Genomic DNA, 25385 nt, shown 5'->3' with positions numbered 1-25385 from the left:
AAAATCCAGCTTTTACCTAACCTTGACCGAACCCGGAAATTGTTGTGCTTGTAGGTCCGAAGACCCAAAGTGGTGGTAGAAGGGACTTATGGACCCTACTTGTTGATGATGTGGTGTCGGAACTCCAGTCTATAGACATTGATGATGTTGCTCCTTCCTTGAGCACATTATCAGTGTTAAGTTAGAATCTGCGCACTGATGAAGAGTTAGACAGTTGAGATATCAAACAGACTCCTGTGCACAATCCTGAATGTACTCCCTGAAACTACACTTCTTGAGTGAACTATAGGAGAAAACCCCATGCAATTTGACCTTGGATAGCCCTCCAAGTCCACACCTAAAGTTGCTGAACTATTTTGAAAAATTCTGCAGAAACATGTTTTGGTCGATACCATCGACCCAATGTATCGACCAACAGTGTTGCTGAACCCAGGTTTAAAGATTCTCTGGAATATTCTTCACTCTATTTAATCATTCCTCAAGGCTGGAGCCCTATTCCAATGATTGCAACTCCTGAGAACGTGGAAAAGCCTCTCAAGAACTCCTCCTTGGTAATGGTGAAGCATCTTCCCCATTAATCATTGTCAATTACTCATTTCCACTCTCTTGCTCTACTCTCAAGGTATGACTCTCTCTCCTAGTCACTTTCTCACTCATCTTTACTCTTATTTTATTGTTGGGACCATGGCCAAGGTGCTGCAACCTCGCAAACACCTTGCCATGAGTCTTCCTTACCTATTACATTAATGTTTTCCCCAATCTTGCTATGATTCACTTACCTCTTGATCATTAACTATGCATTTCCATGATTTGTTACTCACCAACTTGCTTTATTTACCAAAACTGAGATAAAGCCTATGATTAACCTAATCTATACCTTGCATATGATTTCAATATTGCTCCTAAGTGATTCCCTACCTAATCCATTATGTTTTTCCCCCAATTTGCATTAAGCAATAACCAATGCCATGATTTCCAACTCTTGAACTTGATATGCCAATTTGGGGATTTCTAAATGGACCATTGGATTATGTTAATTCCTTGATAATTAGTGTCCCTATGTTGTGTTTGAACTGTTCCCCAAGTTTCATATCGATCCGAGACCCGGAAGACCAATTTTGGGCCAAAACCCAAAAACCCAGCTTGCTGTTCGAAACTCTTTGGGTCGATACTTGTTGGTCGATACCAGGGACCCAATGTATCGACCAGCAGAGTTGCTGTCAGCAACTTTTGCCTAATTTTGATTCGTTCGATATCTGATTGTTCTGATTTCTTCTCTAATCCTTCATATATGTTTGTTTAGGGTTTTAAGACTAATTGGGCCACTTGCATGTGATCTTGGACCATCTTCTTCCCCAACTCAAGGTAAGGATAGTTATCGCTATAATTACATAGGATGTGAAATTTTGACTTGGTGTTCCTAACCTAGTGAACATAGTCTCTATTTCATATTCTTATCATGTTAGACTTGTTACATATGTCTTTTAACAATAGCTTTGTGTTTACATTAGTTTTATTTCAATGTCTTATTATGACTATCAATTTCAATATATGATGAATTATGTCAATGTCATGAATAGAATGTTTACTATGATGTTGTATCTTGTGAATTGATATGATGAATTTGGGCATGTGATTGCTTAAGCATAACTTGGGATTGAGGAGTACCCTACTGGTGCTTCTGTCCTTGGATATCGGAGGGAATAGTATGGGATGTTCTCCGAAGATGTCCATCGACGCTTTCCCGGGTTATTGGATGACATACATAGGATTGTCTAGTGGTGTTTGGCTAGGATGTCACTATCATATCAGACCCGAATCGGAAGGGCATTGAGACCGAACAACCCGTGGTAGTAGTGTGGATTTGTGGGTGCTCAAGACCGGTAACCACCCCGTGAGAGGACATAAATTGCATTGCGGTTACCCGAAAGGGGCCATTTATTGGTAGGGTTGCAAATGGCTAGACTTGGGCTCACGGGCACTCAAGACCGGTGAAATGATCCGTGAGGGGGACGTGAGAGCTTCCCGTCTACTATTTGTGGATGACCAATAGAGTTGATGAGTCCGGTGAGTAATATCCGTGACTCTAGTGTGAAGGATACCGGAAAGGATCTCGAGAGGGGAGGAATGGACGTATCTGGAACTGACATGATATGACTATGTAGATGACTTTCATTGGGCTAGGCTTCACCTGGACATGCGCCAATACTTAGACCAAATGGTGATGTGAGAGAGTGGTGACTGAAACCCCAACCATGGATTTGTCCGAGAGGGATGCAGGACCCAATTCCCCCCGGTGATGAGTGACTGAGACTACCTAAAGAAGTATGGTGCTACGACTTAAAGCATGTCTACCCTTGAAGAATTTCTTCACTTTGGCAATGTCAATCTTCAAAGAGTCAGGAGCAAAGAAGTGAAGCTCTTCAAACTTCTGTTGTTACACCAACACAAACAGAGATCCTTGCGTAAGAGCCATGAATTCAGCTTACTTCGCATCCTCCTCCATTCAGAACTACGGCATGAGGATTTCCATTGACATTGGCACGAGTCTCATTGTGCAGAGTCATGAAACCCGTCAACATCTGATTAAACTGGGCTGCTTGTTGCTGCATCATATTGCCCATAATGTTGGCAATATCTTCAAAGCTTCCGACGTTCGGGGCATCGGGTATATCAAGTGTACCTTGGTCACCAGTGTTGGTCTGCTGATCAAGACCACCGATTGGTATCTCGCCACTTCCGTGACCACTGGATTCACCACGCCCACTTCTTAACATAACCATTCTGCAAAAACCGAAATGTCAAAAACATCGGATTTCGAAGTTTCGACATAATCCACAAGTCCAAATGATTAAAAATCTTAAATCATGCTTAAGTACATCCATTTAGTCATCAAACAATCAATCATGGGACAAAAATCACATTTTTCCAAAATTCAACAGCACATGGAGGTATTGGGTCCATTGGTCGATTGACCCAGTCAACCAATCAGTCGACCAATGCTTATAGCACGCGAATTTCAGGGTTTTAAGTGCAAAAATCCCATTCAAACTCATTCCGAACTTTGCCAACTTGAGAGGGAGCTCTGGGGAAGAAGTGCTAAAGCATTCCTAAGTGTTTTCCAAGTAGTTTGGTGCTTCAACAACAACACTACAACACTCATTCATCTTCACACAAGGTAAATCTTCATTCCCATTCTCATTTTCATCTTCCCATGCTTGCATTTCACCAAAATTCATGTTTTACTCATGTCTATTGCTAGATATCATGCTTAGGAACACTTAGAAACATGTTCCCTAGGTTTTTAGCACAATGCCATGCTTAAACATCAAGTTCTAACACAATCTTGCACTTTCACATCGTTTTCGTAACCGAAATCGTTAACTTTAGAAAAATTTCGATTTCTCACAAACTGCTTGGAGTTTTCGCACAAAATCAATTGCTACATGCTCAAAATGATATTGTGAATGTGTTTATGTAATTTGATTTTACCAATTTAAAAATTTTCAAAAATCCAATTTTGACCTAGAATGCAAAATCCCCAAATTCCTTCTTGCTGAATTTTCAACTTTAGACTGAGATTTCGATCGATTTTCTTCAAATAAACTTCATAGTCATGCAATTCCAAGTATTGCGCACATACTAGTATGTTCAATTCGCATTTTCCCCAAATTTTCAATTTTGATGAAAATTACGAAAATGCCCTTTTGGCTGAATTTTCAAAACAACACTAACATGCAATGTCTTTTGTCTTTTCCACCGACATCACACCATGAAGAGAAGTGGACGAGGTCGAGGCAGGATAGTGGGAGCTAGGCGAGGCAGAGGTCGAGTTCCAGCTTAGCCTAGAGCAGAGGTACTACGGCTCGACAGATTTGATACACCGTAGGTAGAGTTCCTGAAGGAGGAATTCTTCGAATACTGCCACATAGAATACGGGCGGCTTCTTCACTTGCGGGAGCTAGGGTATTCCGGATTTGACAGAGGTTCGATACCCTAGGGTACTAGGCTTCTTTACTTGCGGGAACACCCAGTCTTGAGTCGTCCCAAAGCACCCAAATCCTGCCAGAATCATCATGTTCATAATTATTAATACACTTCCATTGAGAGAGGAAAGAGCCCCTCAAAGTTTGCAACTCCCACTTTTGTTTCCATTAAACCAAACAACATAAAATTATGTTTGTTAGCCCAATCAATCACAACTCTTCTCTTCCCCAAGTTGACATTACCCCTTGGATTCCACACCCCCAATTTAATCATATATCACTATCGAAAGTGGGATTCAACACCGACGTCATCTTATTAGGACTTCGATCTCTGTGCCATTCATCCATGGTTCCACTAGAAGGAATTGACCCATCTGGACCAAAATCCGTCAAAGCCAAGTAACAGTTTTGGCGAAAATTACCTCCCAACTAGCCTTTTCCATGTTCATGGTTGTTTAAGTGGGCCATATTTCCTCTCTCTTGTTTAGCTGTACCAGAGGCATCTTGACCCTAACTACCCCCACTTGCGATGAATTTCACCCATTCTGATTCGTGTACACATCACCATGACCCCCATTCCTATTTTGGAAGGTGAGATGACCATGATGATCTGCGAACCATACTCACATTCTCATGAGCAATAATAACTTGGTTAACACAAAGATTCCTCTCCATATTAATTTCCTGAATATTCTCCCATAAATTTAGATTGGGATTTGAATTGCCAGAGAGATAGGATTAATTGTCAACCCTTTCCCTATCAGGAACAACCACCAAAGGAAGATTATTCAAATCAATATTATCATCTTGATTTGGCAACTCTGTAATGTTGTCACCTTCCACTCTAGTATCATCTTGATTTAGCAAATCCACAATGTTGTCACCTTCCACTCTGGTATCATCTTCCTTAGAGCCGACACTCCCTTGTTGCTTCTCTTTATCGCCGAAAAATCCCAATGCAGCTTTAGCATCTTTCAATTCACAGGATGCCATACACTTACCATGTCTGTTGCAACCTTGAATCACCGTTCAACCATGATCGCCTTCTCTCCCATTCTCTGTAGTCACCACCATTTGTATATTAGATGCAATAGGATTAGATGAACATGAGTTTGTATCATGACCAAAAATTTTGCATTTATCGCATAGGGGTGGTCTCCAATTGTATTGGACTGATTGAATAAATGACTTCCCACCTTCCTCCCCCCACCATTATAGAATTACGGAGACCATCTTCCGTGTTGATTCGAATACAACATCAAGCGAATGATAATCTCTCCTTGCATAAGGTTCGCCGATCAACACAAATAGGGCCACCCAGAGTACTAGCGACAGTACTAAGGTTGGCTCTGCCCCAAAAATTGAGGCCAAGACAATTGGACCTAACCCAAAGTGGAAGCACCTTTTCTTCTCTTTTGCTCAGTGACATACCAGGTACCCATGGCCTTAAAATCAAAGTTCGTTGATCCACCATCCATGGTCACTCCTCCATGATTCTCTTGCGAGAGGCACAATCCTGAAACTCTAACACAAAAATACCGCTATTGAGAGCAAACACCTGCACTGCCCCCACATGGGCCCATTTCTTTTCTACGAAGCGACTTATGGCACTGAATGATAATTTCTTCCCAAAGACAGCCAATAAGCGCATTCTCCCACCGAGCACGCTCCTCTTCTGAATGCTTCGTCATGCACGTCACTTTTGGAGTTCCATTCTCCATCTCAGGTAGGATAAAGTGTAGTGAATCATCATCTTTGTCGTCCACCATCCGACTCCTGCTAAACAAACTCTCCAAGGTCCGATACGGATCATCCGTAGCATTTGAGGGAGACCCGTGCTCCGCTGTACCCTCAGGATGGTTAGCCGAGGCCGACAACTCATTGATCATCAATATCTACGTCAAAAAGCGCCTCTTCTCCTCCAACTTTTCTCCTCCCTTGTGCTTGATTTTCAACAACCGGCAACTACATTTCGGCAACAATGTTTCGGTTATTTGGACTAATCTGCATACATTTCTTTGTGGTTATTCTGTTTACATTCTTAAACAGAGATTTGGCAAATAATATACATCTCCCTTGATTTGATATTCACTAAATATTTAGTCAAAAAATTAAAATAAAAATGTTTTATAGGAGGTACATATTAATTAACCAATCCAAAGTGGTGTGTAACATGATCTGAACTAGTTCTCAATTGAATAATAGTAATAAATTTTATTTAATTAAAAAACTGATGACAACTTGCACTTAGGTCATGTTTTAGTAGACTTAATATATGGGTTATAGCTCTCAAACTTTTTCTTCCATACTTTTTTTTTTCTTTCAGTTAAAAGTGTTTCTCTTTTGTTTTTGTTTTAGTAGACTTAATTGGTAGTGTTTTATTAAAATAGACAGCAATTAATAATGATAATAATTGAGGATAATTATTGTTGTCTCTCTATACTATTTTATTCCCTTTACTTTATGAAATTACTAATTCAATTTTAAGCATTGCCTATTAGTACTGTTACTCCTATTGTCTTGAAACTCTGTTAGTTAAGTGATGGCAGGACATCTTTGATTTATTAAAAATTTCAAAATAATCCCAAGATTTTGTATTAGTTATTTACATTTTATATCAAATTACATTATTATCCTTAGTAGTTAGGGAAAATTAATCCTGCCTTTTCTCTTATCAAAATGAAAAATAAAAAATGGAAAGAAAAGCTATGGTTTGGTTCTCAACGATGAAGAGAGAGGAGATGAAGGAAAATAAAATATTTTTGAGAAATTAAAAATTTGTGGTGCAATGGATGATCTAAATCCAATCAAATCGAGCTATCCAATGCCGAAAGCGAGAACCTTTGTCTATAGACTCTACACTATTGATATCAAACCCCACGAAGTGGGAGTACGAAGACGGAGGCAACAAAGTGATTATTACAGATTTCTCTTTACCTTGAGTTCTTGGGAGTACTAGCCCAAGCAATACAGTTTCTAATTCTGCCTCAAATTTGGATCTCACACCCAAGAACAATTGGTATTATTTGATTATCTTGGCATTATAATCTCTAAAAATTCTAGCAGCACTTGCTTTTTTAGGGGTACCAATAGTGCTATCATGAGTATTTAATTTAACGCACCCAGGATTAGGGTGAAGCCAAAGATGCTCTGTAGGTGGTGGGGAGCTCTGAATACTCAAGTTTGGACCAAGAGATCTAACTAGAACTAGACAGAAGCTTCTCTTTATTTTATGGACATGAGTGGTAAGATGAAACCTTACTTGGCAAAGGACCCATTCAGTAGATCGATGCACACCACCATACCTTGTACTATTCCAAACCAACCAAAGATAATCAAGGATTAACAAAGCAGCATTTAACCTGTTAGAGAAATTCCCCATATACCCTCTTAGTATTGTAAAATACCTTTTGTATCCTCTTAGTTGTATCTTATATATTCTTAATAAAACATCTCTGATAGAAACAGAGAGATTCATTCTCACATGGTATCAGAGAGATTCATTCTCACATGATTTTAATTGCTAATCATACCTGGGTTTTGACTCCTCCACCGCCTGATGGTCATGTTGTGGGTTGCAAATGGTTATTTCGAATTAAAAGAAAATCTGATGGGTCTGTTGAACGTTATAAGGCCCGCTTAGTGGCAAAAGGATTTACTCAAGAATATGGGCTTGACTATGGTGAGACCTTTAGCCCGGTAGTAAAACCTACCACTATTCGGATTCTCCTCTCTCTTGCCGTATCTCATGGATGGCATATTCGCCAATTGGATGTTAATAATGCTTTCTTACATGGGACCTTAGATGAGGATGTATATATGATGCAACCGCCAGGATATGTTGATCAACGCTATTCCTCTTTTGTGTGTAAACTTCAACGTTCTCTCTATGGGTTGAAACAAGCTCCCCGTGCTTGGTTTCAAAGACTTAGCACTCACCTTTTACAACTGGGTTTTCATGGATCCAAAACAGATTCCTCGTTGTTTATGCGTCGCGGGTGATCACTTTGGCCCTGGCCCTCTACATCTTGGTTTATGTTGATGATATTCTTTTACTTGGCCCGTCTACCACAAGCATTGATTCGCTTATGACTTCTCTGTCGGGCTGAATTTGCCTTAAAGGACTCTGGCCTGGTCCTCCGATTTTTTCTTGGAGTTGAGCTTATTCCTTTGACTAATGGGCTTCTTCTTTCACAACAAAGATACATTAGCAATCTTCTTCTCTTCTCCAAGGCTGGGATGACTGATGCTAAGCCTCTTTCCGACACCAATGGCAACCAATCCACCTCTCACCAAGACCGGTGGTAAACCCTTTGGAGATCCTTTGTTATATCGTAGTCTTGTTGGCGCTCTTCAATATATTACTCTCACTCGTCCGGATCTCTCCTTTAGCATCAACAAGTTGTGTCAATTTTTAGCTTCACCAACTGATGAGCATTGGGTGGCCCTAAAGCATCTTTTACGATATCTTAAAGGTACCATTTTATATGGTTTACATTTAACTCCATCTCCCACATGCACCCCGGAGGCTTACTCGATGCCGGATTGGGCTGGTTGCCCGATGATGATCGCAAGTCCATTGGTGGGTATCTAGTATATCTTGGAGATAATTTGATTTCTTGGCGAGTCCCGTAAGCAATGCCCCCGTTGCACGCTCTAGCACCGAAAGTGAATATCGTGCTATTGCAATGGCAGGCTACGAACTTACAGGGGTTCAATCCCTTCTACGTGAGATCGGCGTAGACCTCTCCTCCTCTCCCACTTTATGGTGTGATAATATCGGGGCCACTTATCTTTCTGCCAACCCAATCTTTCATGCTCGTACAAAGCATATCGAGATTGACTTTCATTTTGTTCGTGATCGGGTTGCCAGAGGGGAGTTACTTGTTCGTTTTCTCTCCACTACAGATCAACTTGCTGATATTCTTACAAAGAGTTTAGGAACCTCTCGTTTTCAGTTTTTGCGCTCCAAACTCAAGCTCCTATGTGGACCCTTGACTTTGCGGGAGGGTGTTAGAGAAATTCCCCATATACCCTTTTAGTATTGTAAAATACCTTTTGTATCCTCTTAGTTGTATCTTATATATTCTTAATAAAACATCTCTGATAGAAACAGAGAGATTCATTCTCACATAACCACACCCCATTCAATGGGTGAGCCTTTGTTATAGTCTTCCATTCCAGTAGCGAGTCTAACAAGAAGCATTCATCTTCTGATATAGGCCAAAAATCATAGCTCACCTCTCCCCACATATATGAGAAAATAGAAATGGACAAAAGTTCCATAATTTCACCATGACTCCATTCACAGTCAATGAAATAGAATTTGAAAAAGTCAAAAACCCAAAATGACATTTATGAATTCAAAAGAAAATAAAATTATTCCATTTCATTGGCTGAGAGGACGGGTAGAAGAACTTGACTGCTACCAGGGTAGCAATCAAGTTTCTCTTTATTTTATTAATTTATTTCATCTGAAGCTATCACGAAGCTCTTCAAATGTCATTCTCAACAACCGAAAAACAGGAAAAGTGGAAAATGGAGCAAGTTGACTCACATGTCACAATTTATTGAGAACAAAATACATCACATAAAACACAAAAACAAGAGGCATTTTTCCTACGTGACCCATTTAAGAAGCTAGCCCTTTCTAATTAGGCCAGTAGCATGAATGCCATAAGCAAAGCTCCAAGTACAACCAAATTAGTCTGAACCACAGGACGTATGAGAAAAATCTCAACAACCACTTGCTTTCACAAATACAACTCTGAAATCAAATTCTTCAATGCAAACACACTGCAGGGAAAGAAAAGGAAAAAAAAAAAGAAAATGAAAAAGCAATTGAGCTCGCATGAGATGGAAAAGTAGTGGAAAGAGCTTCGTATGAATATAAGTTTGCTGACACTGGTAGCAGTAGAAATGCTCCTCCAGGTTCCTGCACCTCCAACCACCTACTTCGATCAGCTGTAAGGGACGACAAGGAAATAATCAACCTACTGCTATTATCTATTTGATGTTATTCAGAGTTAAATAATTGACACAATTCAATTAAAAGAATGTACGCACTGGAAAGATGAAGAAATGAAACATGGGTAGGAACATATCATAAAAAAAGAACCGAAGCAAGGTAGGAAAAAGAACTACAAACTCACCGGATTCAGAGTTGAACAGGAGGATAGATGTCAAGCTTAAGCTTATCACTTCTCTTGGTTGCGGCAATCGCCTTTGTAATCTTGTCAGGCAGCCTCGACAACTTAAGTTCTTGTAAGGTAGACACTGCCAGCAGTTTGTCCTTGGGAAACTCAACGAGATCTTTGCAGTTACTGATCACCACTTTCTTAAGCTTCGCTGGTGCTTGTCCCCCAAGTTTCCAGGCCTCAATGCTTGAATTTTCAATCTTCAAAAACTCTAGCTCTGGAAAATAATCTTCTCCGAAAACCAATTCATCATCAGTGAATTTTACTCCGTCGAATTTTAGAATCCGAAGCATGGGTAGACCTTGAAACGTCCGGATCGTTTTGGTGTCCGGGCAAGCTTTTCCCTTTATGCTGATGCTGGTGACAGACTTGGGCAGTTCGATCCCCTTGTAGAATCTGCATTCATTCACAAATTTCAAAGATTCAAGGTATTCCAGGTCAAAGGTAGATTTATCTTCACCTGAGTTACATCGGTAGCCGTGCAACCCTAACTTTCTCAGGTTAGGTGCTGACTGCGCTATGTGAACCCGCTCCATCGGATCTTTCGATACGTAATACAGAGTCTGGAGCTTGTGCAGCCTTCTCTGATCTGGATTCGGAGGGAGTCTGGTGGGCCCATTTAAATAAAGATGCCTCAGTTCCTGCATATCCCAAAGATCTCCCGGCAAGACATCAATTCGAGTGCATCTCAAGTCAAGAGTAAGGAGATTGCGAAGACGATATATGGTCGACGGAACACCAGCAACAGTAGCAGTTATTACCCGTAGGTACTTCAAAAGAATCAGCCTATTAATGTCTTTTGGGACCCTCTGAACCTCCTTGTCCCCCAAGTCCAAAACCCTAAGCAGCCGGAGTTTTTCGAAGAGCTTTTCCCAATGGTTTTCGGAAAAAGTATGTTTATCTTGGCTGAAACAGAGCAAGGTTCGGACATGGCGAGTGTTGGCGGAACTGGCATCTGCAATGTAATCCCGGCGACTAATATGATGAACAGAAAGCCTCCGTGGTTGGGTTTTATGAGAAGGAACATTCTCGTGGGTCTCGAGAAAGTTCTCTTCCTTGGACAATCTAATGCATAGATCACGTATAAGATCATGCACACGACATGTTTTGACACCACCGTCTGATCCTGTATCGTCAACTTGGATCAAGCTCCGGGCGATGAGTTGGTGCAAGTAGCTTTTTGCAACATCTTCTTTTCTATGCTCCCGGCCATCCTCCTTTTCTATAAACCCTTCGGAAATCCAGAGTTGGATCAATTTAGTCGCAGGTATCTTGTGATCTTCAGGAAAAAGACCCAAGTAGAGAAAGCAAGGTTTAAGGTGTGAAGGCAACTCATTGTAACTCAGCCCCAATATATCATGACACGGAGTTTGCTCCTTTATATCTACAACAACACCTCTACGCATGCTTTCCCATTCGTCATGAGTTTTCTCTCTGCCTTCTAAAAGACCAGCTACGACCACTATTGCTAGCGGCAACCCCTTACATTTCTCCACGATTTCTTTCCCAACGGTTACTAAATCTCAGGGGGCAGGGCTCTCGTCGGAAAACCTTCTTGGTAAAAAGCTCCCAACTCTCATCTTTACCTAGAAAATCAAGTTCTAGGGGAGGATTTTTTTATAGACTGAAGAGCAACATCTTTCATTCGGGTAGTAATGAATACTCGACTTCCATTTCCGTCCTTGGGAAAAGCATCATTTAGCTGATCCCAATCTCCCTTGTTCCATAAGTCATCGAGCACAACTAAATACCTGTTATGAGATAATTCCTTGTTCAGTGCTTTCTTCAGCTGGTCCTCTGACATTGTTGGCATCTCTCCCATCATTTCCTCCGTCATTAGGGCAACTTGTTTCAGAATTTCAATCAGCAACTCCTTCCACTTGAAGTTTTGAGAGACGCTTACCCAAGCACGGCATCTAAAACAATCTGCAAGAAGTATCTTTGTAGACCTTCCTTGCGAGGGTTGTTTTACCCAATCCTCCCATGCCGAGGATTGAGATCACATCCAACTCATCTGTACCTTCGATTAGCTGACCCACCAATGTTTTTGTCTCCTTGACAAAGCCAACCACATCTTCTTCAACTTTGTTCCTCCGTCTCTGCACCAAAATTTTCTTCTGCAACTCTTCATCATTAGATTCATTGATGTCCGTTTGACGTTGGATTTTGTACTTATCGTAGTTGTCATAGATATCTGCAATCATCTTTTCCAAGCTTGTTATCTTAACCGAGACATCATGAAGAAATTTGGCTTCATTGAAGCCACGGAAAAACTTCTTCATTGGGTTTTTTCTATTGTGCTCATCGACTTTGACGACGTATTCGTCCACAATATCCTCCACCTCACGAGAAACATTCCTGATGTCTTTCACCAGCTGCATCACATTGTGTTGATCACGTTTACCTTCAGAATCTTTAAGGAAGTTTTGTATGTATGGGAGCTTAGTTTGCAAAGATCGAATTTGGTCCTCGACACCAAGGAGCAAATTCGCCTCATGCACAAGAAGCTGGGCGATATTGGTCACAACGACGGAAACAATAGTGTCTGCCATTTCCACTTTCTGATGTTGGTTTCTACTTAATGCTGTAAAGGCTCTGAAGTCTAACAAGAAGAAGGTCACCTTCGGATATTGTACCAGCACCTATACAGTACACTGCCAGCCAGACAAAATCATGGTTAGTGTTGTGCATTTAAATCTAATCCATTCGCAACTTAGTTAATGAGCAGCACAGAAGCAAATTGCTATTAGTAAAGGATTTTACAACTTGTTTATGATCGCCAAACACCATTCAGGAAAAAAACTGAAGAAAAGAAAAGAAGAGAAAGGAAGAAGAATAAAAACAACGGAAAACTGTAATTTTGGCCCCAGGCTTCCACCGTAACCTAGCCTCGCCTTGACTTAACCCTCTCACTTTCTATTATAACCCACCCTCAAGGTTGAGAAACCAAACCTAGGCCTATTGGGTTTAGGTGGATTTAGTCTATCAATGCTAATCTTTATCCCTTGTGGGTTCCTTGTGAATGGCTCCTAAGTGTCTATGATGTTATTGTAAAAGGCTGTGCTCCGGTTGGACTTGTGATTCTTCCAGGTTATAGATGGATAATCTCATAATCCTTGCTTGTGCTAATAGATTGCAATAATAATAATAATAAAATAATAATAAAGGAAAATTTTTGAGATATCCTATTATCTTTTCGATAATGCACTGACACCCAATGGGTATGCAGCATTAGCAATGACACCCCAAGTATAAGGTTTTCAATCTGTAGCTGAATTGAGTACCAAATTCAAATTCAAGATGAATTAATCGAACCAGACCAAATTGAAATAAATCGAATTAGATTCAAATTGAACAATTGAAATCTAATTGGATTCGGTTTATGAGCCAAATTAGAACCATATTTAGGACCGGTTTAAAACTGAAGACTAGAAGTGCAAACAAATCCGAAGTAAGTATCGAGTTGGTTCAGATTTGGATCCAACTCTAAAACCGACTTAGGTTAGTTAATTTATGATCCAAACCCTCTTTTGGGTTGAAAAGTTGGACCTGACTTAGGGAGGATTTGGGCCAACTGGGTTTCATTGACACAACTAGATTCTTCTCCTCCAAATGACCTCATTTTTCTTTCTTCGCCGTACTTATACAAATTACGGCCACTGATAATATTCATTTATTTTATTGGGGGTGTTTTTACTCAGAAAATTTTATGTCTCTCAAATTGGAATTTCAAGTTTTTGATTCAAGAAATAGGAAGAGAAGAGAAAACTTCATGTGGTTTCGAATTTTTCACATATAACGTATTCTAAATTTTGGTGTTAGGCTCAAGGCTTGGTGGTTTGGATTGTTTGCCCCATCATTACATTTTGTTTAGTCTATTCCTTATTTTAATATGTGCATCACGATCAATTGTCTCTCAGATCTAAAATATTAGAACAAAAGATATCAAACACCGGAAGAAGAAATTTTAAAAAAAGGGTGGGAGAGAGATGATTTTTGGGTGTAAGAGATAACAACTGGATGAGGTCGGCCCTTAGGTCAGGGTAAAAATGCATGATTTCTCTAAATAGTAAACCTAATATAGTTTCTCTGTGAGTCGGAGGAGGAGCAAAATCCATCTAGAGAAAAACAAATAGATCAGCGGGTTTGGAGGAATAGAATGAACTGCAGGACTTCTTGGAGAAGCCAACATGGTAGAGAGAGGAGAGAAAGAGGAGAAAGGCGATACCTTGTGCTCTTCAACTAAAATACTGAGCTTCTGACAATGAGCCGGAAAGGTGCTTTGAGAGGGAGACACAAGGAAGAACAAGGTGATTCAAAATATTCTTTTAATATTTAGACCTAACCATTCAAATAAAAGAGGAATATTTAAAAGATGTATAATGGTCTTTTTCTATTCTATAATAACTTGTTATTATATTTGGCTAGAAATGAATGTAAAAATATACAATAATAAAAAACCCAACCCCCTTCGATTCTAAGGAAGTTGTTGTTCTCCTCAACCCTTGCAGAAATGCACAAGGGAGTATTGTTCATTTCATTGAGGAAATAAAACCCTTTCAGGTGATAATGGAAGGATGAGGTTTGTTCACATTAAGAGAAAAGCAAACAAAGCCACTAACTAGATATCTAGGATGCAACTTTGTTCCTTGGACCCATGGGCATTCTTTCCAGGCACCGTCTTTGTACAAAAAAAAAACCCACTTCAAATACTCAATATTGTAAATAGATGGATTAGCGACTTCAAAATTCTCATCAAAACTAATCATAAATTAACCAATGTAGAAATCACACCACAACCTACTTGTTTCAAATGTCTTCACTCAGCTAATGACTTTGGAATCTCACCAATATTTATGTGTGCAAGGTGTATCTCGATGAACTAGATGAAAACAGATAGAGCATGGGACAACTTTGAAATGGAATCATCAAGGAATTACAAACACGGAAAGCACCAATATGACAACTTTTGAAGCAATTACTAAAAGCCACTTAAGCAATGATACAAAGAACCCAACTAAAAAAATGTACAACTACAATACATTTGATGTGATCATACAATAAAAAAATATTTCACCACAGGCAAATAGATAAATCACTTATTACCACTCTTATTCCTATTTTGGCAATGATGCTACTGATTATATTTAAGTTAGAAATTTGTTCCTAAGTCATCTGAATTTTAAAAATTTATTGCTAAGAGATCAATGATTGATATTTGAGCAAGAAAAGGACAGAAAAAGAGAATTTACCCCTGCAAATTAGGGTCACTTCTCAATTTTGAGGTCATATTGGGAGAAACAATACTGACAGTCAATGAGCTTGGTTGGTGGGGTCTCCGTCAATAGATCGTCGAGCAAAATAATATATAGACCGAGAGACAAGGGCTTTTAGATACTGCAGCAACGGAACTCTATGCAGAACATGAATACTGCAGATGGATTACCCAAGAAGAAATCTTGAAATCAGATGAGGTTTAAATCACTTCCTCACCCTTCCAACTTCCAAAGTAGAAACGATGCAAAGCTGAACAAATATATGTGCAATAAGAGTTTCCATCTAGATGTTACTTGGTAAAATGACTCTCAACTATGTACCCAAGATGGATCCCAATCTGTTCGAGCAAATTCAGATCTTGAAATGGATCATCTTGAATTGCAAATATACAACACCAGAAGGGAAGAAGCTAGTACAGTGTTCCGTTTGAGATCTAATTGCTTGTAATACTGCTGCGGAGAGAGAAAGAAAATGGAAGAAAAAAAGCTACCTATATTGCAGACAAAGGGTTTCGAGGAGTTATGGAAGTATGAGAAGGCATGGCAACCGGGAGACCCATTTAATTTCATTAATGGTTTCGAATATTGCAGATGAAGGGCAGAAAAGGGCAGCGGTCAAGGGTATTTGCAGGAGGAGAAGACGGAAGTGGATGAAGAAATATGTATATATATGCATCTGAAAGAAGTTATCAGAAAGAAACGACGAGAAATGTAATAGATCAGCTACACATTGTTGAGATAAAATCATAAGAAAGAATTAAAGGAGAAATCTAATAAATTAATCAATATATTGCTGATATAAAATCATCAGAAAGAAACGAAGAGAAATCTAAAAAATCGAATGGATATTGACAAACAACGAAGTAAGTTACCATACAATGTTCATCCAGTGCAATGAAAGAGAAGAATAAAACTCTACGCACCTCAAATTGACATGATGATTGAGTCTCTAAAGTCCTGCTTCAATCCAACTTAAGACTTCACAATATTGAAGAAAAGACTATCCATAAGAGAGGAGAGTCACATAAGAAAGGCACAAGAGAGGCGGAGAGTCACATAAGGAAGGAAGGGAAAAAAGATATCATGCAAAGAGGGTGGGATTAAAGTTTATTATGTCAATGGATCTCCTGAAGTCTTATAAACCAAAAGGCCTTAATTACACCAGAGAAGACTGGTTTGGAGTTGAGTTACTTTCCGTTTTATAGACCAACAGGTGACACTCAAATCCTCTGGGCTTCTGTACCTAATGTGAATATGATAACCTACTTTAATAGAAGACTATTAAGTCTATTTAAACAAAAGAGAAAAACACAAAATCGATCTATTAACTTATTTTATTGAGAGATACACCTATAATACTAGAGAAAATTTCTATCTCCTCTGAACTTATTTTTTATTTATCCATACTTCCCTCTTAAAAGTTTTTCCTCTAATTCCCCTCAATAGATAAACTTTTATCTTTCTTTTCCTCCTAAAAATTTAAAATGGCCAAACTACGCTTTATTTTTGGCTTTTCAGTAAATTATACTGATTTTTTTTAATTATACTTTTGTTATCTTTTTCTTCCCCCTCTCCCTCTTTATAGGAATATGTACTTGGATTTCATTTTTTTTTTTTTGGTATTTTCTATTTTTACTTTCTATACTTTTTATTCCTTTCGTTCTCCATTTTTTATAAGAACCCATTAATGTGATTAGATGTATTTTTTCCCCCTCTTCCTATCTTATCAAATTCATTAAACATGATTAGATGTATTTTATTTTATTTTTTGTCGATATTTTATGTAAATCCACTCATGATATTTAGGTCAAGAAAGTGCAGAAGAAATGATTGAGAAGCCGCACAGAAGAGAAAACCCATGGCTACAACTTATGGCTTTCTGTTGTTCCATTGGCCTAAAACGAAGGTGTTGTCATTGTTGGCAACTTAAGTGGGTTTTGATATGGTACAGCAACACACAAAAAGGTTCCGAGAGAAAGAATCCAATTCAAATAAAGAAAACTCAAGAATCCGGTTTTTGAGGGTCTCTGTCCAGTTTTGATCAACCTCTTCATCGGATGGTCATCCAGTGTCCGATTGAGCCGATTTTTGGAGGAGAGCTTCACGACTTCTTGATCTTCAAATCCAACGGTGGGATTGTTCATTGGAGATCTCTAAGGTACGTCAAAACACTCCTTGTTTAAGTCAGATAGGAACTCTTGAGTTTGATTCAAACTCTGAGTCCAGTTTTGATCAACCTCTTCATCAGATGGTCATCCAGTGTCCGATTGAGCTGATTTTTGGAGGAGAGCTTCACGACTTCTTGATCTTCAAATCCAACGGTGGGATTTTTCATTGGAGATCTCGAAGTTAGCCCGATTTGTACGTTAAAACACTCCTTGTTTAAGTCAGATAGGAACTCTGAGTTTGATTCAAACTCTGAGTTAAATTAATCTATAAAAGGAGAGCAAACTCCAGCAAAAGAGAGAACGTTTCGAGGAGCTTGGGAATAGCGTGGAGGTCGAACCAGAAGACGTTGGTTGGCTATGGAGATCTGAAGCATGGGAATAAGAAGTCTTTTGTTTTGCTGAACAAGAAAGAAAGTGAAAGAGAAGAAAAGAGAGAAGCGAGAAGAAAAGAAGGGAACATGGTTGTATGGCTTTTTTAAATAGAGAAAACTGAAAAATATTGAAAAGAGAAAAAAAAAGAGTTGGAGAAAAAGAGAAACAAGTATTGTTACCATGCATCTTACACAAGTTGAGGTAACCCGTATTCACAAGTGATTGTCTATTATTTTCGAGGTTATGTTTAGTGATGAAGAATCTATCTCATGAATGTAATTTGGGGAACTTGAATTATTGGTTTACATTGTGACCTAGCAAGTTGGAGCTTGTCTAGGGGGTTGGGGTTGGTGCCCTTGTCTGAATTGCATTTTAGACTATAGCAGGGATTGGTGTTCCTGGACCTGTTGTAAGGTCAAAATAATGTGACCTAGCAAGTTGGAGCTTGTCTAGGGGGTTGGGGTTGGTGCCCTTGTCTGAATTGCATTTTAGACTATAACAGGGATTGGTGTTCCTGGACTGTTGTAGCAGTCAAAATATCTAAGAGTGTGTTGAGTAATATACGAAACCCTATGTTGGGTATTATTCCGTGGATGTAGGCAATTTGGCTGAACCACGTAAACTCTGGTGCATTGCGTTTTTGTTTATTTTTCTTTGTTGCACATATTGGAGTGCCTTGATTGCAGAGTGGTGGTACACTATCTGGTAGACCCAGCCACATTGTGGTGAATTTTTGAAGACACTGATTCACCCCCCCTCTCAGTGTCAATCTGGGAATAACACTTTCCAATCTTGTTGGATTCTCAAACCCATTTTTAGGGAAACACAAATGAATTTAGGTGAATCAGTGAGCCCAGGAACTTTTAGGAGCAATTTGATGTATCTCATGGAAGAATCAACAAACCAACACAGCTGCCGGAGCTAAGGAAGAAGACAACAAAACTACTAATTTTCAAAGAAGAAAATGACTTAGATGAAAGAGAAATTAGGGTTAAGGGATTAGAAATTGTGGACCGTTAGACTAGAATTATACAGTTGTCGTCAATCCAAGGGTTATAAAAAAAAAAAAACTCACCTTATGGGCAAGATGGTCAATTCAATTTCAAAGTTAACAAAAAAGTAAGTGTGGTTAACTTGTAATTTCAGAAAATGGCTAATGTTGGCAGCATGTAATTTTGCCACTTAAGTCGACAGGCAAGAGTTTTGGCCCAACTTAAGTGGGCAGCATGAAAAAAACTCAGTTTTCAACTTAAGACTAGGCTATGAAGTTCAAGTTCTCCTTATTTTTTAATTAATTATTATCATTATGAATAAGTTCAAATTAGTTGGTTCATGTGATTGGGATCTATTTTAATAAAAGACTACCAATTAGTCTACTTAAACAAAAAGGATGAACACATTTTGCCAGCAAAGAAAAAAAAATAAAAATTGAGAGATATACCCTTACATATTGTCTTTAGCGTAAATTTGATGTAAGTGCAAGTTGTCACCTATTTATTTGATTTAAGTGCAAGATGTCACCTGCTTTCCAATTAAATAAAATTATTATCATTATTCGATTGAGAATTAGTTCTTCAACTTTGGATCATGCTACATATCCCTCCCGATTGGTTAAGTAACATGTACCCTATAAAGTGTTTCTATTTTACTTTCATTTTATTTTTTTGACTCAACATTTACTGAATAATCAAAGTGGGGAAACTATGTGTTATTGGCCAAGTCTCTGTCTAAAAATGTAAATAGAACAACTCTAAAGAGATGTATGTAATTTGGTCAAAATAACCTATACACTGGTGCAATAAAGAAGCCATTCATATGTTTTGGGATAATTACTCTTGCCCCCCTTTACAATAGCATAACTACTAGTAAACTCTGTTGTGTTATAAATTATATTTATTTATGGATATCCATTACCCCAAAGAGATATACCAAAATATGTAACTTCTAAATTAAAATCTTTGGTGATCTGCATTCTCATATTAACCGAAGATCTTAGCAATCCATCATTCCATATCAAGATTATCTTATTATGTATGAGAATCATTTATTGTATTTCTTTGTAAATTATGATATTTTCATATCAAAGAAGATAATTTCATTATAAATATGTAATGAATAACTCAATAGAAGAGTTGAACTCATATTGTCTTAATTTTATTCTTTGTATTTGATAGGTCTTCTCTATTTTATAACACGTTATTAGCACGACTTCGCTCAAAGCATTGCATTTTGAGAAAAAAGACGACATACTATATACCATTATGCTTTCTATTCCAAGGTGAAAAGGATGATCGACCTCCCCGTGCATTTCTGTAAACAATGGATGAGTTTGCCTAGTCTATCTTGTAATGTAAGTGCATCGTAATTAATGTATGTAATTTATTAATCTAAGAGTCAAATAAATTATAAAATATTAGGTTGCCTTAACAATTGTGGTTTGTCATTAACTAATTTCAAAAGAATGGTTTTATTTATTGTATATAGTGGTTGTTAGTTTTGCAATACAAATATTGTTGGATGCACTTAAAGTTGTAAGATTTGAAACTGTAAATGAATACAGTTTTGTAGATACACATGAAGTTGCAATATTTTTGCAAGATTTGAAACTGCAAATGAATATAATTCTGCAGATATACATGAAGTTGCAGGATTTGTAACTATAAGTTAGTACAATGCTGCTGTTTTAAAATAGTTCTCAATTGAAGCTATGTGGAGAAAATATTATTGAAGAGGATTTATTGGAAAGAAAATCATTTTTCACATTTTCATGCTTCAAATGTGCTATTACAATAGCAATATCATGAAATTTTTTTTAAAAGATTCTCTTAATTGATCTCATGCCTTATTGTGAGTGAGCAAAATAATTAATTATTAATGAAAAATTATAAAACTCATCCATTCTCTGAAGTAAATACAGTAATTCATGATAAACCTGAAAGAAGACAAATTTATAATCATGGTTATGACTGTAGACGTGGATAAGGCAAAAGACGGAATAATTATTATTTTTATAATGAAAATAAATAAGAAAATAATAAGGGTTGTCATGTGACTCTTCAAGAGTTAAGGATAATATTTGTCATCGATGTGATACGAAATATCATTAGACATGTATCTATCGTATTCCACAATATTTTATTAAGCTTTGCCAAGCTTTAATTAAAAAAAAAAAATAATGTGGAGATAAATTGAACTTTCCAAAATAATGATACTAAAGTAAATTTTGCCTATAAGGAAGATGATTTTGATGGCCTCACAAATACTACACATCTACATGAGACAGACTCATTTAAAGATATGTTACTGGAGTTGAAATAAAATAAAATTATATTATGTTAATTTATTTATCTTAAATGTAATTCTTTTTCGTCGGAATAATTTTTTTTTTATGTTGATTTTATATATATCAATTGATATATTTCATTTCATTTTGACGAAGAATATGTATATTTTCTAATGTGCTACAACGCATATTATACTGAGAGAGAAAACAAATGTTTATCTTATTTGATGAAGCGAAGCCAATGTTTATATAATAATCGGTAGTACAACATTGATTGAAGGCTCCAGAAGAGCTAATCTATTATTATCTGGGATACGAAATTGACTATAAATAATGCATTATTTTGTAGTAAGTCTCAAAGAAACTTATTAATTTTCAAAGATATTTGTCGAAATGGCTATCATATTAAGACTATAAATAATGATAAAAGTGAATATCTATAATTACTACAAAAGTGTTTGTTGGTGCAACCTAGAAGGGGGTGATTAGGTTGTACCTCGTAGATTATACCAAATTCTCGGTTTGATTGCAATTTCAAGGTAAATTGATAATTTAAATGAAATTCAATAAGTCAAGCAATCACAACACAGAAATTTATAATGGTTCGACTTTACGAGTCTACGTCCACTCCTCTCGTAGCCTCAAGAGAGTATTCCACTAATGAATCTCTTTCAATACGATGGGTAGAGAGTCAAACCCTTACAATCTTTGTTACGAGGCAAAAGTACCCTTTACAATCTTTGTTCACGGGCAAAAGCACTCAAGTAATCTTCGTTCACGGGCAAGAGCACCCAAGAGACAAATTCTAATCAACCTAGACTAGAATTCAATAACCAATTCAAATACAAGAAGTGCTAAATATTACCTAACAAGGAGAGTGATACTTTACCCCTTGTGTGTGAGTGATGCAATGAATGAATGCTTCAAGAACAGCAATAGAGACTCCAATGGTCTTCAATAACTCCAAGCTTTGCTTCAATGAACTTGCATATTAACTTTGGAATATCCCTCAAAGTTGAATAGAGTTGGGAAGATAGTAATGGTGCTAAAACACCAAATATTGGCTCTTTCACTTGTGAGTGAGTATACGCTTGATGGGGGAGAGGAATGATTCTCAAATGGGGGGTGGTTGGGCTTTTATAGACCTCAATTCAATGCCCTCCCCATTTCCCTAATGGATATAAAATCTCAGCGAGATTTTACTCTAGACGGTCGTCTGTTTGCCTAGAGGGTCATCCGTCTCAAAACTATCCGTTGAAACACAGCTGTTGAGAAATAGTCGTTTAAAACTAGCCGTTACACTTAAGTCAGGGCCAGACGGTCAACTGTTTGCCCAGACGGTCGTCTGTCTGGCTTGGACTAGCCCAGACGGAATTCCGTCTGCCAGATAGAAATTCCATCTGACCTTCTGTTTCTGAGAAACTCAGAAAACACATAACAGACGGTCGACCGTCTGAGCTCTGTTCTGTTGAACAACTTTGGGGCTGGGACATGGCTTTGGTTTTTGGACTTTTTGGTCAACCCTAAGCATTGTACACCTCACTAACATGTCCTAGGTCACTCTAGTAACATGAATTACATATGATTGATGCATTTACATTAATGTGTATGCGAGAGTGTCCTAAGCCCTAATTCAGCCTAAGTCTTGATCTTCGACTTGATCTTTGACTTGATCTTCGGCTTGATCTTGAGCAACGGTCTTGATACTCATCTTGACTTTGGTTCTTTGTCTAAAATGGTTTGAGTTGAGCTGGACTCTCCGGTAATTCTTTGATTCGATTATTTTTCAACGAGATTCACTGTAGTGGTGAGCTGGACAAAACACATCTACATGGAATAATTAGTAGAGTGTTTGTCATCATCAAAACTGATTGGAGACCGATGTGGCAAATGCTGACATGGTATTTCCCAACAATCTCCCCCTTTTCGATGATGACAAACATGCAAGTGATAAAATGATAGAAAATTGTAAACATTACCATTTACGCACTTGGATGATCATATAGCCATGAAGTATACTTATTACCCCTACTAAGCAGTATCTAAACCATCATATATGTTTCCAACCTTCATGCTATTTAGATCTACAATTTGAGGAGATATAGTCTAAGGAGAGTTTTAACTGACTCCTTATTTTCTCCCCCTTTGTCAGAAGCAAAAAGGGGAAAAGCATGGCATGCTCCCCCTACATATGAAGCTCCCCCTAAAAATGAGCTTCTCCCTTGTATCAAAATACAAGAGAACAGTAGAGAAGATAAAAACATAAACTTGCATTGCATAATATGTCATTTACATCAAATAAGAAAGAAAAAATAGATGTAAAGACAAGTGTTGTAAAAAATGCAAGAGTTATAACAGCATAGATATCATAACCATAAAAGTTTTGTTCAACTGAATAGACACAAAATAGAAACATAAAATAAGCCACTGAAACTAGTCATCATCATCGCCATTCCCACCGTCTTCATCGCCATTGCCACTGCCACTGACCTCAATATCTTCGTCATCTCCTTCTTCATCCTCATCTTCTGCTTCATCGCCGTCCGCTTCTTCGACTCCCGGAGTCGGTAGAGGAGGAATCTTAAGATGAGTCATCATATGTTGCAGCATGATGGTTTGATGAGCGATCATCCCTTCAACAGTATCCACGCGATGTCCCATGGAATCAATACGGGCATCAAAGTGCTGTTGCATGTTGGTGAGGCGAGAATCAAGAGCCTAAAATCTCGAGGCAGTAGAGGATGAGTAGGCAGATGGCTGTGGTGGCCCAGCTGATGTGCATTGGCTGAGGTGCACTTCTTTGACGGGTTTGTGCTGCTATTCACTTGCGGGAAAGAACAAGGCCTTTGGCGTCTATTCTTGGGTGGGGGTTGGGTAGAGTCTTCATTCTTCAGATTGACTTTAAAGTGCTTGAAGACTTTGGTGAGGAGACTGCCATATGGTAGACATTTGTTCCCAGTCATAGCAGACTGAATCATGTTGTTGAGGATGGCATACGGGAGGTAGAGAGGTTGATGATGAATAATGCAGTAAGTGACATAGGTTTGAAAAGAGGTAATATCAGACCGATGTCCCTTTTTAGGAATTAGGTTCCGCTGAGTGATTTTGTTGACAACCTTGGCTTGTTCAGTGAACATTGTTTCTTTAATGTCCACGTGGTAGCCAAGAGGGGTACTAGGTGGTAGGAGACTTTGATAGACATCATCTAGTTGAACATCCTTAGGTGGGGGTATCTTTGTAGGTCCAGAAACGAAGATCACCCACATTGGAGATGTTACAGATGGGATAAAAGGAGGGGATGGTGAGAATGATGTCGACACCTTTCACATAGGAGGTGACTGTCAGATTTTCCTTGGTTCCCTCATGGCGTAGATTCGCATAGAAATGATCCACTAGGCGGGTGTAGGTGACCTCCTCCGTATGAAGCATGGATTCCTAGCCCATAGCTTCAAACATTTCCTTGATGGAAAATTTGGAGAAGGCATCAAGGTCGACAGTCGAACCTTGCTCGATGCTTCAGGCAGAGACCTTAGGGAACATCCGTTGAGCCTTGGCATCCCTAAACCATTTGTCTAGTCTAGGTGGACTCTCAGGAGGTTGGGTTCTGGTAGTGCGAGGAGGAGGGGGCTTTCTTGAGGCGGAAGCTTCACCGCGAACTGACGGATGCTTGAGGCGAGGCATGATGAGCTGCCAAGCAAAGATATACCAATAGCAGAAGCAAATACTATCTCGAGAATGTCTAGAATAAGGGCATGATGGACTCATGTACTAGAGAGAGAGTGTAAAAGGGAATTGGGTTGGCTGAAGTAATTGGTTTGAAAATATGCATCAAGACTTCACCAATTTGAAGTGAAAAAAAATGCAGGCAGCAAGGATTAAAATTTTTTTTGCCCTAGGCATGTGATCTTCAACATTGAGAAGATGAACGATTACTGTTACTCATCCAGTGACTTGTTTGAACCAACAAGTGTTCGAAAGAACATGGTTTTAACAAGGAATGTTGAGTAAAAAAATCAGATTTTTGAAAACCGAAAACAAAACAGATTTTTGTCAGTGAGGAACTCACATTTTCAAAAGCGAAGTGGAGTGAAATCCATTGATAA

The 25385-nt window shown here is 38.4% G+C and overlaps 2 protein-coding genes across 4 annotated transcripts; both read right to left on the bottom strand.

The window, feature by feature from the left end:
• Positions 1-9477: 9477 nt before the first annotated feature.
• LOC149005596 (putative late blight resistance protein homolog R1B-16) lies at positions 9478-11700 on the bottom strand. 2 transcript variants are annotated; one of them, XM_089169180.1, is made up of 2 exons: positions 10139-11700; positions 9478-9950 (listed from the first exon to the last, which is right to left on the bottom strand). In XM_089169180.1, exon 1 carries the CDS (start codon positions 11587-11589, stop codon positions 10144-10146), a length of 1446 nt encoding a protein of 481 aa, XP_089025306.1. In that variant the 5' UTR covers positions 11590-11700; the 3' UTR covers positions 9478-9950; positions 10139-10143. The 2 variants fall into 2 exon arrangements, with proteins under 2 accessions (XP_089025306.1, XP_089025307.1); XM_089169181.1 differs by having other exon boundaries at positions 9479-9921.
• Positions 11701-11802: 102 nt separating this feature from the next.
• Positions 11803-16605, bottom strand: LOC149005595 (putative disease resistance protein At1g50180). Of its 2 annotated transcripts, none has more exons than XM_089168919.1 (2): positions 16383-16605; positions 11803-12837 (listed from the first exon to the last, which is right to left on the bottom strand). In XM_089168919.1, exon 2 carries the CDS (start codon positions 12733-12735, stop codon positions 12100-12102), a length of 636 nt encoding a protein of 211 aa, XP_089025045.1. In that variant the 5' UTR covers positions 12736-12837; positions 16383-16605; the 3' UTR covers positions 11803-12099. The 2 variants fall into 2 exon arrangements, with proteins under 2 accessions (XP_089025045.1, XP_089025046.1); XM_089168920.1 differs by lacking the exon at positions 16383-16605 and adding an exon at positions 15436-15743.
• Positions 16606-25385: the final 8780 nt, after the last annotated feature.

Source organism: Hakea prostrata, chromosome 9 (assembly GCF_041222555.1).
Source record: "Hakea prostrata isolate BN-2017 chromosome 9, UWA_Hpros_2, whole genome shotgun sequence".
Classification (NCBI taxonomy): Eukaryota; Viridiplantae; Streptophyta; class Magnoliopsida; order Proteales; family Proteaceae; genus Hakea; species Hakea prostrata.
Note: the sequence above shows the minus strand (reverse complement) of the source record. Positions and strands in the feature narration are given on the sequence as shown.

Bases quoted from the DNA above. Each gene is read 5' to 3' on its own strand.
- LOC149005596 (XM_089169180.1), bottom strand. From the start codon at position 11,589: ATGCGTAGAGGTGTTGTTGTAGATATAAAGGAGCAAACTCCGTGTCAT.
- LOC149005595 (XM_089168919.1), bottom strand. From the start codon at position 12,735: ATGGCAGACACTATTGTTTCCGTCGTTGTGACCAATATCGCCCAGCTT.